We start from the raw sequence: 18,151 nt of genomic DNA on the forward strand, positions 1-18,151 counted from the left end.
CTTTTTATCTTAAAGAGGCCAGCATCCTCATATCATAACTGGTAAAAAAAAGGAACACAGAACCCAAAGTAGTTTGGGGATCTTGGCTCCATTGTCAGACTAAGTATTTTTAAAAACTTCTTGGAAGAGTAAAATCAGCTGGCTCTACCTATGCTTTTCTGCATCTCTGGACTGCATAAAGCACAGTTCTGAGATATTGTTCTAACTCAGTTGTAAATGAGCAAACAAAACCCCCCAAACAACCAAAAACCTAAAACCTAGTGTCTTTGGGCAGTGTTCTCAAACATCACCATCACTTTAACATCACCTGGAGGGCTATTAAAAACACAAATTACTGGACAGCTCGTACCCTCCCTCCTGAGTTTCCGATGTCATTGATCTGGTATGGGACCTGGGAATTTTCATTTCCCACGAAAATTCCCAGCTAGTGCTGATGCTGTTGGTGTAGGGACCGCCCTTCGAAGTCCACTGTGCTATCCAAAATTTCTGACGACCTACTCCAAATTATAGTACTTCAAGTTTCTCTGCATGTGTTCCGGAAAGGAGCCCCATCCGTTTGGTGCCAGTGCCATTTAGGAAAGATGATTTGTTTGGGGTTTACCCAAGCACATTCCTTCCTACGCCAGTCACTGACGCGAAGACATAAGAGGGCAGATAATCGCCGGACAGTTGCAGAAGGTCAAACGAACCCACTCGTTGCGGAATCTACCCTCGCACGTGACCGCTGGACGTCTACACCCTCATCCTCCTGCCTCCTCTCCACCCCCGGGCCAGACAGCCCCAGGATCCCTGGCCTTGACCCGCGATGGCGCTGCTGGGCGCGCTTGTCTGCTGCCTGTTGGTCGTCTCGCATTGCCTTCCCGGGCTCGGACTGCCCCTGGCGCCCGGTGGCAGCCCGAGTCCCGCTCCGGCGGTGGGTGAGTCCGCGACCCTTGCCCCGCCGGGAGTTGCGGGAGAGCGCAGAGTTCAAGCTCCCGCGCAATTCGTGAAAAGTGCATGGGGGCAGCAGTGCGCCCCGGCCGGGGCCGGTGGGGAGTGGAGCCCCTGACGCGCGGGGCGCTGGGAGGAGACGGTGACTGCGGGACGAGACCGCGGAAGGTCGGGCTGGGTCAGCACCCAGCCAGTGGGGGCGCTGCAGGGGGCGAGGGGTTGCGGAGGCCAGACTCCTCCCGGCGTCCTCGGAGAAAGGAGATCTCCGCGTGTCTCAAGGAAAACCGAAGCTAGAAGCTGCGAGTCCCGCGTTCCCAGAGGGCCCGAATCTGCCCAGAACACGGGGGAGCTGCGGAGTTTGCTCTTCCCCACGGGGATGCACATTTCAGTGGGACTCAGGTAGTCTTCTGTCCTGCTCGCCGGGTTTGGTGGCCTTTTCTTCCCACTCCAACAGCGGAGGACCATCACGGTCCCCACGCTACCCACCTCTCAGTCTATGTTAGAACTCGGGGAACCTTCATATCACTTTACCTGAATGCCCCTGGGTTCTCTGTGGGTGGGACCAATTGTACTCATTCTTAACACTTTAAGGTAGTAGCTTTTGCCTTGGTGGTTCTCAAAGTGTGGTGTGGGACCAGCAGCATCAGCGTTACTTAAATTTGCCGGAAAGGCAGGTTTCTAGCCCACCCCAGACCTTTGGAATACGAAACTCTGAGAATTGGGGCTCAACAAACTGTTTAACGAATTTTAGGTTTTAGGATGCCTTTTGAGCTTTCAGTTTCAAAGATCAAGGAACCCCCTGCCTCCCTCCCTCCTCTCTTGGAAAAGAATGGCTTTGTTAGAGGGAGGAAATTTTGATAGGTGGAGTTCTGTTCTGTATTTTGGGCATAGCTGTCTCTGAAACTCTGCAGTGTTTGGTGCTGAAACCTCGCTTCTCTGAGGCTCTCGCTGTCTCACACGGCTTTGAAAATGCTCTGAAAACACACCTCCTCTTTGTCCAAGAGCCAAGTTCTCATGATTCAGCTGTCAGGCAGTTGAGAGCAGGAACTGTGAATCTGGTTTCCCAGTTGTCAGTCATAACAAGAAATTGTCCCAAAATACTTACGCACACTGGTTGCTGCTTTTTATTAAGGCTAGTTGTTTTTCTTTAATTATGGAACTGTTTAGGATTTTGAGATAAAATGTCCCAGGTTGCGTGGGACATTTACTGTTGTAATGTAAATGGCAAATTTACTGTTTAGCTTTAGCAATCTGATAGCAGAGGGTCTCAGTGACAGCTTTCTGATGTGTCGGGAATCTTCACTTACACTTCTCTGTTTTGATAGGGAAGCTAAGGGGCTGAGTCACTTAGGGTGTGGGTAGAGATGGAGTAAGTGGGTTTAAAGACCTGCAGATGTGTTGACTCAGCAGTTTCACGGGTTATATTATTTTACTTGTTTTCTATTTGATGTGACTCTCTCCTCCTGACCACATCCCAAATTGCTTCCTTTGCAACACACACCATGACAGGCCTCTGCTTGTTTGATGTGTGTTGTGTGTAAATTCCCAGTCATGTCAGGCCCTAGGGGTCAGAGGACAACATCCAGGGAGACCTTACCTGAGTGTGTTTGTCTACAGCTCTTTAGAATTAGGGGCACCAGGGTGGCTCAGTAGATTAAATGTCTGTCTTTGGTTCAGGTAATGATCCTAGGGTCCTGGGATCAGGTCCTGCACCAGGCTTCCTGCTCTGTGGCAAGCTTGTTTCTCCCTCTCCCTCTGCCTGCTGCTCCCCCTGCTCATGTTCTCTGTCTCTCATTCTCTCTCTCGGTGTCAAATAAGTACATAAAATCTTAAAAAAAAAAAAAAAAGAATTAGTAGGTCAGAGCCTGCAGAAATAATTTGGTAGGAACTGACATTATAAGCAAGCAAACAAAAATACCTATTTGAAACAATAACCATATGTCCAAATATCTGAATTATGGTTTACTAGGTTCTTTAGGATAAATTAGAATGTTTTTAGATAAATTATAAGGGTTTTTTTTTTTGGTATCGTTTTGAGCATTTATCTATATATATATTGAGAACACACACAAGCATATACACATACATTTATGGAAATCTTGTTAAATATTATAAGAGAAAAATCATTGTGGAGTGAAAAGAACTTGGGACTGCCAACCAGAGAATCTGTAGCAGAGTGTGGGCTCTGCCACAGGCCAGGTTTGTGGCCTTAGACACACACACACACACACACACACACACACAGAGTACTTTATCTCTAATTTCACTAGAGGTGGGAGGTGAGGACTCCAGAGGTTCATTATTCATAAATCCCAGGTTAAGAAGCTGGCAGAGTTCTCTTGGCTTCTATTTAAAGACTTTCTTTAGTGCATCTAAATAATTACCCCCTCACTTATCTGGATCTGGCAATGCAATGTAGTGGAAAGAGCACTCGACTGGAAGTCTGGAGAGACTTGTTCTGGCTCAGCTTTCATTACTGAGTCACCGAGTGATCTTGAGGAAATCCTGAAACCTGCCTGTGCCTAATTAAAGAATGTTTACTGAGGGCCCACTATAGGTCAGACATCTTCTAGTTGCAAAGGATCCATGAATCTAGGTACTAGAGATGTGTTCTTAACATGTTTCCAGTTTGGGTTTATAAAATCTTAATATATTATCTCGTGTATCTTCATCATCACATTATCTCATGTAGGTGTTGTCATCTACTTTACATGAGGCAAGTGGGACAGAAGGACATTTGAAGGTGAGTGCACACAAGAGACAAAAGTAGTGCAGTGGTTAAGAGCAGCACGGAAACTGGAGTTAGATTTCCTGAATCTCTGTCTCAACTCTGTTGTGTCTGACACACGTGACTTGAATTAATCTTTGTGTGCTGCAATTCCTTACCTGTAAATTGGAAATAATGATAAGTTAATTCATGTAAAGCATTAAAAAAAAAAAAAACAGTATGACACTTACAGTAAGTACTTGATAAATTCTAACTCTTACTTGGAAATGAGGAGGTTCAATCTCAAGTTCAAGCTTGGGGTCAACTAATAACAGTATAACTAACATCAAGTTTAGTTACCTAGATGCCAGGTATCTTCTAAGAACTTTACTTCTACTAAATCACTTAACTCTCATACAGGAGGCAGTGATATTCTTCCCATTTTGCAGAGAAAACAAGTCAAGATCACACTGTTAGATTAGTAAGTGGAGCTTGGATTGACTGATTGGTTTTTAAAATCTATTTGAGAGAAAGACAAAGAGCAGGGTGAGGAGGGGCAGAGGAAGAGGGAAAGAGAGACTTTAGTAGACTTTGTGCTGAGCATGGAGCTCCACGTGGGGCTCGATCTCATGACTCTGCGATCAGAACCTTAGCCAAAACCAAGAGGTGGGAGCTCACCCAACTGTGCTGCTCAGGCGCCCCTGGAGCATGGATTGAAAGTCATGGTAGTCTCACTTTGGAGTCCCCACTCTTAACCGCAACACTATACTGTTCTGTGTGCAGTTTATTGTACCTTAACATTCTGCAAGCAATTAAAAAAATGTTTGCATAAAAATAAGATGTACTGTATATTTAAGCGCCAAGAAGGACAGACTCCAGGATGATTCTGAGCTGCTTGCCAACGCTGCTTTGTGTGCTGGCTAAAGTATGTCTAAGCTAAAAATGAAAGTTGGAGTATTTTTCTGCACTAAAGAATAAAATAAATCACTCTTGGCAAAGGTTTTCAAACGGGAACAGAATACCAAGTAACTGATCATAAAGACTGCTTTATGTCTACTTTCTTCTGGCTCTTTTGTCTACCACTTCTTAGCTGTCAACTTAAATATATCACAAAATTGTAACAATGTTGTGGAGAAAAAAACAACCCAAATATAACTTACCTTTTCCACCTTAACAAGTTAACTGTTTGCAGTTTTTTGCTCTATTATTCCAGCTTTGGGTTCTTTTCAGGTGTTTGCTCACATCCATACTCAGTCTTGGTCATCTTCGTCCAGACAGATGAAAGTTCACCTTCTACTTGTTTGCTCCACTTTTCTGCTGTAGGATCTGCTGCTATGTCACATCCGATATCTCTCTGAGACAACTTAGTCATCATCAGAGTGAACTCAAAATTGAAAGTGTGAAAAAGCCTCAATATTAAAATAATTTATTGACTACAAATGAGAAGGCAGCAAAATCATAGACTATATAGGTAAATGAGGTATAAGCAAACTGGAGAACCTTTCAAAATGGGGTTCAGATTTTGACTCTGCCTTTTATTAGCTGTGTATACCTGAACAAATTTCCTAATTAACCCAGCATTCATTTCTCAACTCTAAAACGAGAATAGTGATTCCCACTTCAAATTTTGAGAACAAAATGACATAGTGTATTTAGTTTCCTTATTATAAGACCCGGCACAAATGCTTAATAAAGAGTGGTACTTCTGTGATTATTTGTACTACTGTTTCCTTTAATGGAAATTAAAGAATCTTTCCCCTGCTCTCAGGTGGGTTCTCGGTTTCTCCCTGAGGTCTCATCCTCTTTAACAAATGCTTTCCTTAATATCACTAACATTTGGTACAAGCGTACATTAGGAGATGTTCCTGTATTTAGTACCCTTTTAGGGCTTCTGGCAATCCCTACTTTTGGCTTAAAGCTAGTATTAAAATGTCATATTCTTTTTCCACTAATGTTGAGAGGCAAGGGTTTTCAAGAAAGTAGGAGTGAGATTTAGTTCCTCATTCTGCAATCTCTTCACTGTGGAACCCTAACAGACCACATCATGGTTCTATGTCAGTTTTTCCACAAGAAGAACATAAATAATTTCTAAAACCTTAAATTCTGCAAGGAAGGAAACATACTATTAAGACAGGATATATATTATTAGTGACCTCCTAGAAGGATCTCTCCCTATATTTCATTATGCAACTTATGTTTGTTATGTAGTCTTTGTTTGGTAGTCATGCTGTCCCTGAGCTCTTGAGTGCTGACACGTGTAAGTAGTAAATTTTGGTAAATTCTTCCTACTGTCTTTGGAATCCTTATCTTCTGACGGGGAAGTGTTGTTTTTACCTTCAGGGCAAATGAATATTTCAATCGTTAAGGCCTTCCTCCATCCCAGGGAGGACTGTCTCTAGTTTTTCTGTAAATATTTTGACGGGAATTCCTAAACACAAGTAGATTTAACACCATTTATTTTCTAATCAACAGGACAGTTTTGGCATGTGACTGACTTGCACTTAGACCCTACTTACCACATCACAGATGACCACACAAAAGTGTGTGCTTCATCTAAAGGCGCCAATGCCTCCAATCCTGGCCCTTTTGGAGATGTTCTGTGTGATTCTCCGTATCACCTTATTTTGTCGGCATTTGATTTTATTAAAAATTCAGGACAAGAAGCATCTTTCATGATATGGACAGGGTAAGTGATTATATATATACCGTTAGTTATTCAATATTTACCTACAGTTTCCTAAGCTTCATTAGAATGCTAAATTCCTATAAAGATTAACTGGGCTTTAAGTTAAGAATTATTTGGGTTTTAAAAATACTATGTCCAATTAATCATTAGATTATTAGAGATAGGAAGATTTTAGAAGTCTCAGAACTTTAATTTTTTTTAGAATACAGGCTCTAGAAAAATGTTGGTGTTAGCTAAGAGATGACTTCACAGACAGAACACTTATATCAGTGTTTTGAGGTGTTTTTAATGTGATAATAGGTCTTGATTAAATAATCAAAAACAAAAGACTACAATGGGAGTTAACCTGTTCTAGCAATTTTGTAAATATCATCTTCTGGTAGTATAATTAATTCTATCTGTCATGACAGAGTGATGAGATCTATATTTCCTGTGCCAGCAATAATAACCATGGTGTTATTTAACTAATTTATACATTATAATTCACTTAATCTTTACAATTTATATTATTGTTATTCTGATTTTATAGATGAAGAAATGTAGGCTGAGCTTCTAAGTAACTTGTTCAAGTGCACATAGCTAGTAAGTGGCAAACCCAGGCATTTTAGCTCTGGAATCTGTGCTTTTAGTTGCTAAAATACTTGCCTCTCATAAATCTTCAGTCAGGCAGAATAATAGGCTTTGTATTTGTATTACATAGATTTTTAAAAATAGAACTCCCTGTGGGAGAAAGGTAAATGAATAGCTGATCAACTCTTCAACAGTCATCTGTTGTTTTGTTGTGGAAGGTGTGCGATTCACCTTCAGGGTAACAAGGCATCATGCATAAATCTAGTGACTTTTTATAGAAATTGATTTTGTTCTTGGGGTGCCTGGGTGGTCAGTTGGTTAAGCAGCAGACTCTGGATTTCAGCTCAGGTCATGATCTAAAGGTCCTGGAATAGAGCCCCACACCAGACTCCACACTGGGCAGGGGGTGTGCTCGAGGGTTCTTTCTCCCCCTCCCCCTCTGCCCCTCTCCCTGCTTGGACCCTCACCTTCTACTCCTCCCCCTCCCCATACTCCTTCTCTAAAATAAACAAATAAATCTAAAAAAAAAAAAAAGTTTAGAAATTGATTTTGTTCTCTACGATTCTGTCTCCTTTTCAGGGATAGCCCACCTCACGTTCCAGTGTATGAACTCTCAACAGATAAAGTCATAGATGTGATTGCTAATATGACAAACACCATCCGGACTGTCTTTCCAAATCTCCAGGTGTTCCCTGCACTGGGTAATCATGACTATTGGCCGCAGGTAAATTTGATTTCAACTTTCAAAAGTGTGTGTTTTTTTTTTTTTTTTTTTTTTTTTATTGATTTATTTGAGAGAGAGAGAGAGACAGAGTCAGAGATAGTGACAGAGATCGCAAGAGCAAGCACAAGCAGGGAGAAGTGGGAGAAGCAGGCTCCCAGCTGAGCAGAGATCCTGATGTGGGGCTCCATCCCAGGAGCCTGGCTACATAGCCTGAGCTGAAAGCAGACGCCCAACCCACTGAGCCACCAAGGTGCCCCCAACTTCCAAAAGTATTTAAAGGGTTTTTCCCATCGGGAGTGTCAAAGCTATAACAATAACTAGCTGGTGGTAAGCCATGGGATTGGGGCTCATGGTGGTGGAGTGTGCTTTTAATGACTATTGAAGAAGGTAAGACAAGTGCTTTAGAGACTTCAAAGTGATTCTTAATAATCCATAAAAAGAGTTACATCCATAGTGAGTTTTGGAAGCAAATTGCCTTAGTTTGATTTTTGTTTTCCTTCATATTCTTCTTTAATTTCTACTTTCCTTTGAATAATTTTGTTGTTCATTCACATTTCCATGATAAGGTTAGCAAGGAAGTTTAATATTGACAAATGTTTACATCTTGCAGAATTTTTATCACGCATACAAAGTTCTCCACACTCTGATCTATGTTAGATTCTGATTAAAAACAAAAGCATAGGGGTGGTTGGGTGTCATTTGGTTAAGCGTCTGCATTAGGCTCAGGTCATGATCCCAGAGTCCTGGGATTAAGCCTCTTGTCATGAACCTTGGTCAGCGGGAGTCTGCTTCTCCCTCTCCTCCCTGCTCAGGCTCTCTCTCCGAATCTCTGTTTTTCTCAAATAGATAAATAAAAAATCTTAAAAAAACAAACAGATAAATATAGCAAACTATCGTAAGTAACAAAGAGGAGGTTCCTGTTCAAGTCCAGTTTATCTAATTAAGATGTGATTCAAGATAGAGATTATGTTCAGAATATTTGCCTCCTGATAAGCCCAGGTCTCAATCTATTAGAGTGGCTGTTTGCTAAGCAGCCTGTAGATAACTGTGGGATGTTGGGCCTTGCCTACAGGGTCCTGTTAGAACAGAGCAGTGTAGAATCTTAGACTTACACAGATTCAAGAGATCTCAGAGATTGTTTTTTAGCTGAGGGCTTGGCAAACTGTGACCTATGGTCCAATCTGGGCCTGCACCTTGTTTTTGTTAATGAAATTTTATCATAACACAGCCATGGCTCTTCTTTCTGTATTGCTTGTGGCTGATTTTTTTATTTTGCACTAGAACAGCAGAGTAAAATTGTGGCTGCAAAGAATGTATGGCCCATAAGCTTAAAATATTTATTATTTGGCCCTTTGTAGGAAACGTTTGCTGGCCCTTGGTCTAGATCAACTCTTCATTTTATAGATGAGAAAGACAGAGGCCCAGAAATGTTGTATTGCTTGTTCACATGCTCAGAGTCCCTTGGTGGTAGAGCCACATCCTGGATCTTTGGTGTTCAATTAGACTAACATCCTTTCATATATCCCTTGTTCTTGCTGGATTCACAGGCTCAGTATTCCTGAATGTGGTGTTTTTTTTTTTTTCCCTACTCCCTTTGTCTAGATGTATCTCCTTGCTTAGAATATCTTTTCCATCTCATTTTAAAAGAATGCTTCATGAGGGGTTTGATCACCTAAGTGCCGTGATTTTGAAAAGCTGTACTCTAGGATGAGCTTAAGTTTCGAGAAATGTCTTGACACTGGCCTCCAGGCTTGAGACGAACAATAAATACATTAGTCTTTGTGAGTCATCCATGTAAGCCAGCGGTCAACTTTGTTACTGCTGAGATGTTAGACCACACAGGGCAGAGGCTTGGGAATGTCCTAAAAGATAGATCTATTTATTTATTTATTTATGTATTTGAGAGAGAGAAAGAGTGAGTGAGTGAGAGGGGGAGGGACAGGGGGAGAGAGAGAATCTTGAAGCACACTCCCCGCTGAGCTCAGAGCCCGATGTGGGGCTCAGTCACAGGACTCCAAGATCATGACCTGAGCTGAAAACAAGAGTTAGCTGCCTAACTGACTGAGCCACCAGCTGCCCCAAGCACCTTGTTTTTATATGCTTTAGGTGACAGGCAGATTGGTGTAGTGGAGAACATGTGGGATTTAGAGTTATAGTCAATGGAATATAAAACCCTATGGTGCTCTGCTCCTAATAGCTTGACCAACTTGGATAATTCACTTAATGTCCTTGACCTATAAGTCACTAATTTGTAAATAGGAGCAAGAATACCTGCCCTGGAGAGTTTTTGTGAGATTTAGTGATAATACATGAAAAGTCCATAGCTTCCTACCTGGCACATACTAAGCCCTCAGTAAGTGGAGTGGTAGTTATTACAACAGTAAGCAGTGACATGGGATCCATCTTTCCTAACTCCTTTGGGGATTTGTTTCATCTTCTTTTTGTGAAGTCAAATCCTGTAATAATTCAACGGTATAGATGATATCCAAATTCTAAAATAGATCCTACTACATGTATAGCTAGGGTGTATTGGGCAGCCTGTATACCTTAAAGAGTTAGTTTTTTTCCCATTCTAGCTTATAACTTTATATCTGAAAATCTCCTTTCTATTATTCTACTTCCACCCTTCCTCCCCAATTTCCGAAATGTCAAATGTAATATGCAAAAATAACAAATTCTCAACAAATTCCCACAACAAATTCTTCTACAGATGGAGAGCTGAGGTTGAATTCTGGCGAATTATGTTAGTAACAAATCAAGCAAATAATTTGTTAAGTATTATTTCTCTATTATAATCTCATAAACATGCACACAAACATAGTTACATAAACATACACATACAGGTGCACCTCCCCACCCATTACATCAGCAGTAGATATTAGCGTGGGCAGCCTGGGGATTCCTTCCAGTCACCACCCAAGGAGGCAGTCTGGGCCAGGGTCCTCATTTACTCCTACACTGGCAAGGCTGGTGCCAACAAACTTACGGGTGAGTCACTTCTCATTATACCTCGTTTCTCGGTAGTGCTCATGTCACAGCCAAAGAGGATTGAGATGATGGCATAGTACAACAGATAATTGGACATAGGAGTGATGGTGGAAAGACCTGGGATTTAGACCGAACTCTGGAACTGACCAGCTGTCCCTGGATGAATCATCTAACGTCTCTGGTGCTCATATTTCTCACATCTAAAGTTGAGAGGAGAGTCTAGTGTGATTTTACATAATTTTAAGATTATACATGACCATACTGGTATGTTGGCATGGCTAACATCAATGGCTAACCCTTTTAGGCTTTTGATGTTGATAATGATAACCAATTTTTAATCAAAATCCAGATTGACCTGTAAGTCTTCGTGTGATTTTTCAGACAGATAATTCTGGTATCTGACATGAGTTGAAAATATACTTAGGATAGTTAGTTCTAGTTAGAACAAGTCATTTGGATATTACATTTCCTCAATGTAGTTATATTTTCATCATGTATGAGGGATATGTATTAGGAATTAATGTGCCTTGGATGTCACCTGAAGAATAACTAAGCATTTTAACTAATGCTGACAGGAAACTCCTTTAAGAAATAAACCCATATCACCAATATGCAGAAGAATATGAGGAGAGTAGAAAAATGGCTTCAGTTTATTAATGCAATTTTTTAAAACAAAAAATAGGAATACTTACGAAATTTCACACATGATTTGTGTATTTTTATTCAGTATGTACTTTCTTAAAGTTTAGGGTTTTTTCCCCCTTCCTTAAAGCTTATGTCACCATAAAGATTCTTACTATAATATGATAAATTGGGATGATAAAAATACTTTGATAATAAAAAATGTTTTATATACATGTTGTTTAAAAAATCAAAACCTGTTGCTATAAAGAGACTTCTTCAAATCAAAAGCATGTGTTTATAAATTTTCATTTAAGAAGTTCAGAAGTTTTATACTGGGGTGAGCATTTCAGAGGACTTGGTTTAGTTCTAAAATCATGACATTTCCTCCATTCTATTAGCGTATTATATCAGGCCCTGCGTGTTCGGGCTCAAACCCGCCTCTGTGACTCTTTGATGAGCTCATTCCCACATCCATCCTATATACTGGCCAACCAGCACAAGTGCTTTTCTCTGTATATACACTGTGTGTGCTGGCATCTGGGTCATTGTCTTTGCTTTGATGCCCTTTCTTTTCAACTCAGCCTGGTTTGTATGCTCTCTTCACTTTCTGCCCTGACGCTATGGGCCAGACTCAATTATTCATGTCTCTACCCTCCTAGAACCTTTGTGGTATCACCTGCACATTGTCACATTGTCTTATAGGTGATTGTTTATATATCTATATCTATATCTATATCTATATCTATATATATCTATATGTATATATATATATATCTCCTTATGTTATAAATTCAAATTCCTGAAAGAGCAAACCTATCTCATATTCATCCTTGTGTCTCCTGAAGTCTAACATAGTAGTATGTGCTCAAGTAATGCTAAAATTAGTTAACCCATGTCTCTTTAAAGTTTCAATGGTGGGTTATATTGTTTGTGGGCAGGATCAACTACCTGTAGTCACCAGCAAGGTGTACAATGCAGTAGCAGACCTCTGGAAACCCTGGTTAGATGAAGAAGCTCTTCATACTTTAAGGAAAGGTAAGTGAAAGATGTATTCATCCCTGTTTCATCTCTATTTTTTATTCGTGTTGTTTAGGCTAAGATCTTTAATGTTCACACGGGTGTAGTCGTTCTGGATATGCCCAGATTTCTGGAGGCCGTAAGTCATCTTTGAAAGCTGGGGAGAGGCAGGGATGGTGAGTGGATCTGGGGCAAAGAGAGCAGGTCCAGGGTCAGGGGCTAGGTTTGAAAGTACCATTGCAGCAGCCCCTTGGGTGTTGTCACCACCAGATCGTGGGTATGAGTCTCCCCCCACCCCGGAGACTGTAGCAGCTTTGGTTTCTCTGACATCTCTTCCATAGCAGTCTCTGGCAAGGTCAAAATGGGTTCCCATTTTTGCATTTTGTATTTCACGCTCTCATCTTAACTCCCCAAACATGCAGAAGTAGAAGTTCACGCACTAAGATTTCTTTTCAAAAATTCGGAACCTGGTTGCCTAGTGCACAAACACTTTATTAGCATTTCATCTGACTATTGGATACACCTGTTGTGATTAGCTCAGTATGTGGAAGGGCTGCCGCTGGACCTGGCACACAGTAGGTTCTCAGTAAGTGTTAGACCTGATTCTTATTTAATGACAGCCTGTGTACATACAAACTAAATGATTACAAATAAGTATAACCTTTCCAACTGGCTTGTAAACCATAATTAAGAATTTGCCTTCATAGTCACTGTGAATCTCTGTGTGTGTTTTTCTAGAGTGTGTCTTAAATTTCTTTTTATAGGTGGTTTTTATACACAGAAAGTATCACCTAACCTGAACCTTAGGATCATCAGTCTAAACACAAACTTGTACTACGGCCCAAATATCATGACTCTGAATGAAACGGACCCAGCAAATCAGTTTGAATGGCTAGAGAGTATACTGAGCACTTCTCAGCAAAATAAAGAGAAGGTAGATCCCAGACACAAAATTTATCAGGGGATAAAAGGGGCTAAATGTGTGTATTTATTAACTTGAGTGGGGTCAGGTATTAGTAAAAGTATTAAAATTTGAAGATGTTTTCATATGAAATACCTTATGGTTTAATTCACTCTGTTGTATTTTTGTTTTGTTTTGCTTTGCTTTTAATGCTTTGAGGATTGATACCTGTTTTTTTATTTAAAAAAATTGTGACCAAGGTCACAGTTACCAAATATCATCAACAGTGTAGTTTAAATGATATTAATATGATATTGATAGTTTTATAATTTCATCTTTTTTGGTGATAGGAAAGGTAGAGATGGGATATTAGCTTTTTAATTTTTAATTAATATAATTTCAGTCTTGGGTATCCAAATGTTAGTTGGTTGTGGTAAGTGTGCAAAAAGATTCTCATTGGTCATCCTTGTGTTTCTATTTCCAGGTGTACATCATAGCACATATTCCGGTGGGTTATCTGCCCTATTCAAGCAGCACCACAGCAATGAGAGAATTCCATAATGAGAAATTGATAAATATTTTTAGAAAATACAGCAGTGTCATTGTAGGACAATTTTATGGACACACTCACAGAGATAGCATGATGGTTCTCTCTGATGAAAAAGGTAATATGATATTCTGTTTGCATCTCCCCAGTCCAAGATGCTAGAGCAGAGCAGGGGCTAGCTGGTAATCTTGAACTGATCCAGCAAATTAAAAGTTTCACTAAGTCAACCTGCCAGCGATAGATTTTTCTGAATTATCTTCTATGCTTATAAGTCAAGTGTCTAATTTATATTTAGACCTGCAATTGTGTTTCTCCCTATTTGTCCCATGGGGCCATCATCATTTGATAGCTGTCAACAAAAAAGTCTCTGAAACCCTCAGCTTACTCCACTTTTCTTTTAGATCCTCAAGTTTGGAGAAATACTGCTGTTCATTATTTACCTCCTAGACCCAAGTCTCTTTTGACATGACTTGTTTTATTTCTCAGAATTTAATTAACAAAATACAATCTACCATTGTTTTAAAATATATCAAATACTTAATTTTTTTTTAAGATTTTATTTATTTATTTGACAGACAGAGATCACAAGTAGGCAGAGAGGCAGGCAGAGAGAGAGAGGAGGAAGCAGGCTCCTTGCTGAGCAGAGAGCCCGATGCTGGACTCAATCCCAGGACCCTGAGATCATGACCTGAGCCGAAGGCAGTGGCTTTACCCACTGAGCCACCCAGGCGCCCCTCAAATACTTAATTTTAAGTGTAAATCAACATTGTTGTCTACTCAGGATTAAAAGAAAAAGAAACAAAAATAGAAGATTGAGCGTTAAACAAACAATGATGACCTATTTTTAAAGATGATTTCCTCATAAGAAGAGGAAATTGGGCGTTAACAAAATAAGAGTTCTGATTTTAGAGTAGTGAGCCAGGAAAAAATATATATGCATATATTTTTTCAGTAATTGGGGAATGTTTTTGAAATACATTACCTCTTTTGTCTACAATGAATAAACTTGGTTTAAAAAAATGACCAGTTTTCAGCATTTGATAGCTTTTTTACTCAGAAATTTAGTCCTATAATAACTATGTATTAGAAACATGGTGACACTAATCAGATTCTTATGTGTCATTATTGGTTGTTGTTCTAGATAGATGTATAGAACAAACTAGTGTGTGTGTATTTGTAATACTTGGGTTTTGTTATTATGAAAAATTTCAAATATACCCAAAAGCAGAAAATAATAAAACAACCCCCATGTACCATCACTTATATTTAACACTATCAAGATTTTGCCACATTTGCTTTACCTATTCATTTTTTAATTCTTTTGTCTTTTCCTCAAGTATTTGAAAGTGAATCTCAAACACAAGATCTATTTTAGCCCTACATTCTTCTATCTGCATTGCTAAAATATGTGACTAGCTTATATAATCATAATATGACTGACTTACCTAACAAGATCAACAATAATCATCTAATACCATATCAGAATAAAGATTCCTCTATTTTCTCAAGTGTCTTTTTATAATTGTTTCAAGTCCGGATTCATCAAGGATCATATGTCATTTGACTGTTTCATCTGTTAATGTCTTAATCTTGAATTTGTTCATATTTTTAATAAAGTTAAAATCAATTTTAAAAAAAACGTTAATGTAAATATGTCTTATCCAGGAAGTCCAATAAATTCCTTGTTTGTGGCTCCTGCTGTTACCCCAGTCAAGAGTGTTTTGCAAAAACAGACCAATAATCCCGGCGTCAGACTATTTCAGTATGATCCTCATGATTATAAATTATTGGTGAGTTGGCACAATTTTAGAACTATGCTTGTCTTTGTACAGTTTTCATTAGTTTAGCTGAATGTTTTCAGTTTAACTATGTAGTTTCTATCTTGAAATCTTGTGATGTCTTCTTTTTTGTATTTGGCTTATCAGCACTTGCTAAGTATGGGTATAGGATGTCACCTTTTGGGAGGTGGTTTCTGTCCTCCTGAAGACTTCACATTCCTTTAGCACACTGGGTAGGGTCTGAGTTGTGGACTTGGATACATATTGAAGCTTTGCACTAAGCCCCATTTGTTACTAATTACTCTTCTCTAAAGCACAGCTGTGCAGGTAACTGTAGATTCTGAAACCGTAATCTCAAGAGTTGTTCTACCTAACTTCCTTGTCCCCAGTCCATTCCTCTGTAAAACGAGGCTTAAACTAAGTCTGACTGACCTCACAGAGTCGCTGCGAGGGTTACGTGAATGAATACATGTAAAGCACTTAGAAAAATGCTTGGTTTATAGTAAGCACTCGATACCTGTGGGCAAATTTTTTTTTGTAGAGAAAATAAATTGAGCTGGACACTTATTTTCGAGACAAAAGTTCTCTGGAGCTTGTACATGATAATGTTTTAGATCAATTTAGCCTCAAAAGTCTGGGTATTTTGCTTATGAGTACGGTCCCTTTTAATTAATTTAATTTGAAAAGAAATTTTCAATTAAAGTCTCTGTTGATGTAAATGCATTTTTTTCTAGGTAAGTTTAATGGGAGGTAGCTCTTTTATTCTGTAGAATGTGTTTTTATGAAGGAAGAAGGGCAAAGGAAGCGTGATTTAATTCATAAACACTAGATTAAATGAGGAAATAAAACAGTTGACTGAATTATTTTTACAACTATTAGTTTCCTTTTTATGGATCTGAGCATCAGACACACACATGTATACACACATATATATATACTGACATGAAAAGTTGCCATGATACAGCACTGAATTATTTTTAAAAGTGCAAAACAGTGCATTGTATAACTTCATTTTTTGAGAAAGCCAAAAAGATAGTAAATGGGTATATATATTCTAAATATTTATATTTGTTTTGCACATAATATCTAGAACAACACACATACACTGGTGCTGATAAATGTTTAACACTTGTCCATTGGGGGAAAAAGATACTTTAGTTTATAGTGCCAATTTCCAGAAACCACCTCCCATGAACCACCTCCATCATGGCCAATTTAAAGCTGCCAAAGTGATGTCAGTTAACTTGCAAGATTGTTGAAAATTTGATCACTGGCTCTGTGAGCTGATACAAGCTGTCTCAGAACATCACTGATTTACGTACAGTGATTTTTATTAGCAGTGGTTACTTCTGAGGTGTGTGAATCAAAGCTTTTTATTTTGTACATCTTTCTGTATAGTTTAGACTATTTTCTATTATGTTCCTTCATTATTTTCGACTAAAAAAATGTAATACAGATTTTTCTATTGAGTTTTTCTTTTTTAACAAAACCAATTCTCACTATTTTTAACTGGCTGCAACTTTAAATTAAGAATGTCATATAAATCCAAATAAGGACTCTTCTTGCTGTGCAGTACTTTATATGCCAAAGAATGAACCAAGCTTTGTGACTGTTTTTGATATAGGATATGTTGCAGTATTATTTGAACCTGACAGAGGCAAATCTAAAGGGAGAATCCGATTGGAAGCTGGAATATGTGCTGACTCAGACCTACAGCATTGAAGATTTGCAGCCAAAAAGTTTGTATGGATTAGCTAAACAATTTGCAGTCCCGGGCAATGAGCAGTTTCTAAAATACTACAATTACTTCTTTGTGAGTTATGACAGCAGTGTCATTTGTGATGGGAAATGTAAGGCCTATCAAATTTGTGCAATTTTGAGTCTTGATCATAGTTCCTATATAGATTGCCTCAAACAACTTTATATTAAGTACCATTCCTAATATTTCATTGTTTGTGTTCATAGAAAATGTAACGTTCTGTTTCTGAGATCAGTGTGTGGAAATTGTTACATAATTCTTTGTGTGTTACTGAGTGGGTGAGCAGAATTCCTACCTTTGCTTTCTTTTTTATAATCCTCAAATGTTGATATTTGTAACATTCTAAATCTTTATTATATCTAATGTAATTGAACTGCTCATTTCTAGAATGCTGTCTGGACCTGAATACCTTATCTTCCAGTTTATATATCTAATTTAAACTCTTGTACACTTTTGAAATGGTCATTTATACAATAAAACAAATGATTTCAAGTATGATGAATTGTTTTTATTTTTTATATATTTATTTTTATTTAAATGTAGTTAACGTATAATGTATTATTGGTTTCAGAGGTAGAGGTCACTGATTCATCAGTCTTAGGTAATACCCAGGGCTCATTACATCATGTGTCCTGCTTAATGCCCATCACCCAGTTACCCCATCTCCCATCTCCCTCCCCTCCAGCAACCCCAGTTTGTTTCCTATAATTAAAAGTCTCCTACAGTTTGTCTCCTTCTCTGATTTCATCTTGTTTTATTTTTTTTCCGTGGTGAATTATTTTTAATAGGAAAAATTTCTTACTTTTTAAAAAAGATTTTATTTATTTATTTATTTGACAGAAAGAGAGAGAGATCACCAGTAGGCAGAGAGGCAGGCAGAGAGAAGGGGTGAAGCAGGCTCCCTGCCAAGCAGAGAGCCC

At 38.9% G+C, this 18,151-nt stretch overlaps 1 protein-coding gene across 2 annotated transcripts; it reads left to right on the top strand.

The window, feature by feature from the left end:
- The first annotated feature begins 640 nt into the window (after nucleotides 1–640).
- SMPDL3A (sphingomyelin phosphodiesterase acid like 3A) lies at nucleotides 641–17,726 on the top strand. 2 transcript variants are annotated; one of them, XM_059400644.1, is made up of 8 exons: nucleotides 641–917; nucleotides 6,110–6,323; nucleotides 7,473–7,617; nucleotides 12,168–12,264; nucleotides 13,011–13,180; nucleotides 13,632–13,812; nucleotides 15,360–15,484; nucleotides 17,097–17,726. In XM_059400644.1, exons 1-8 carry the CDS (start codon nucleotides 806–808, stop codon nucleotides 17,412–17,414), a joined length of 1,362 nt encoding a protein of 453 aa, XP_059256627.1. In that variant the 5' UTR covers nucleotides 641–805; the 3' UTR covers nucleotides 17,415–17,726. The 2 variants fall into 2 exon arrangements, with proteins under 2 accessions (XP_059256627.1, XP_059256628.1); XM_059400645.1 differs by lacking the exon at nucleotides 641–917 and adding an exon at nucleotides 1,232–1,329.
- Nucleotides 17,727–18,151: the final 425 nt, after the last annotated feature.

The sequence above is a fragment of the Mustela nigripes genome, chromosome 5 (assembly GCF_022355385.1).
Source record: "Mustela nigripes isolate SB6536 chromosome 5, MUSNIG.SB6536, whole genome shotgun sequence".
In the NCBI taxonomy this organism is placed as follows: Eukaryota; Metazoa; Chordata; class Mammalia; order Carnivora; family Mustelidae; genus Mustela; species Mustela nigripes.

What these genes read in the sequence shown, in the direction of transcription:
- SMPDL3A (XM_059400644.1), top strand. Translation starts at nt 806, where the DNA reads ATGGCGCTGCTGGGCGCGCTTGTCTGCTGCCTGTTGGTCGTCTCGCAT. An exon ending in ATCATGACTATTGGCCGCAG is followed by an intron (nt 7,618 to 12,167) that starts GTAAATTTGATT and finishes GTTTGTGGGCAG; the next exon opens with GATCAACTACCTGTAGTCAC. An exon ending in TCTTCATACTTTAAGGAAAG is followed by an intron (nt 12,265 to 13,010) that starts GTAAGTGAAAGA and finishes TTCTTTTTATAG; the next exon opens with GTGGTTTTTATACACAGAAA.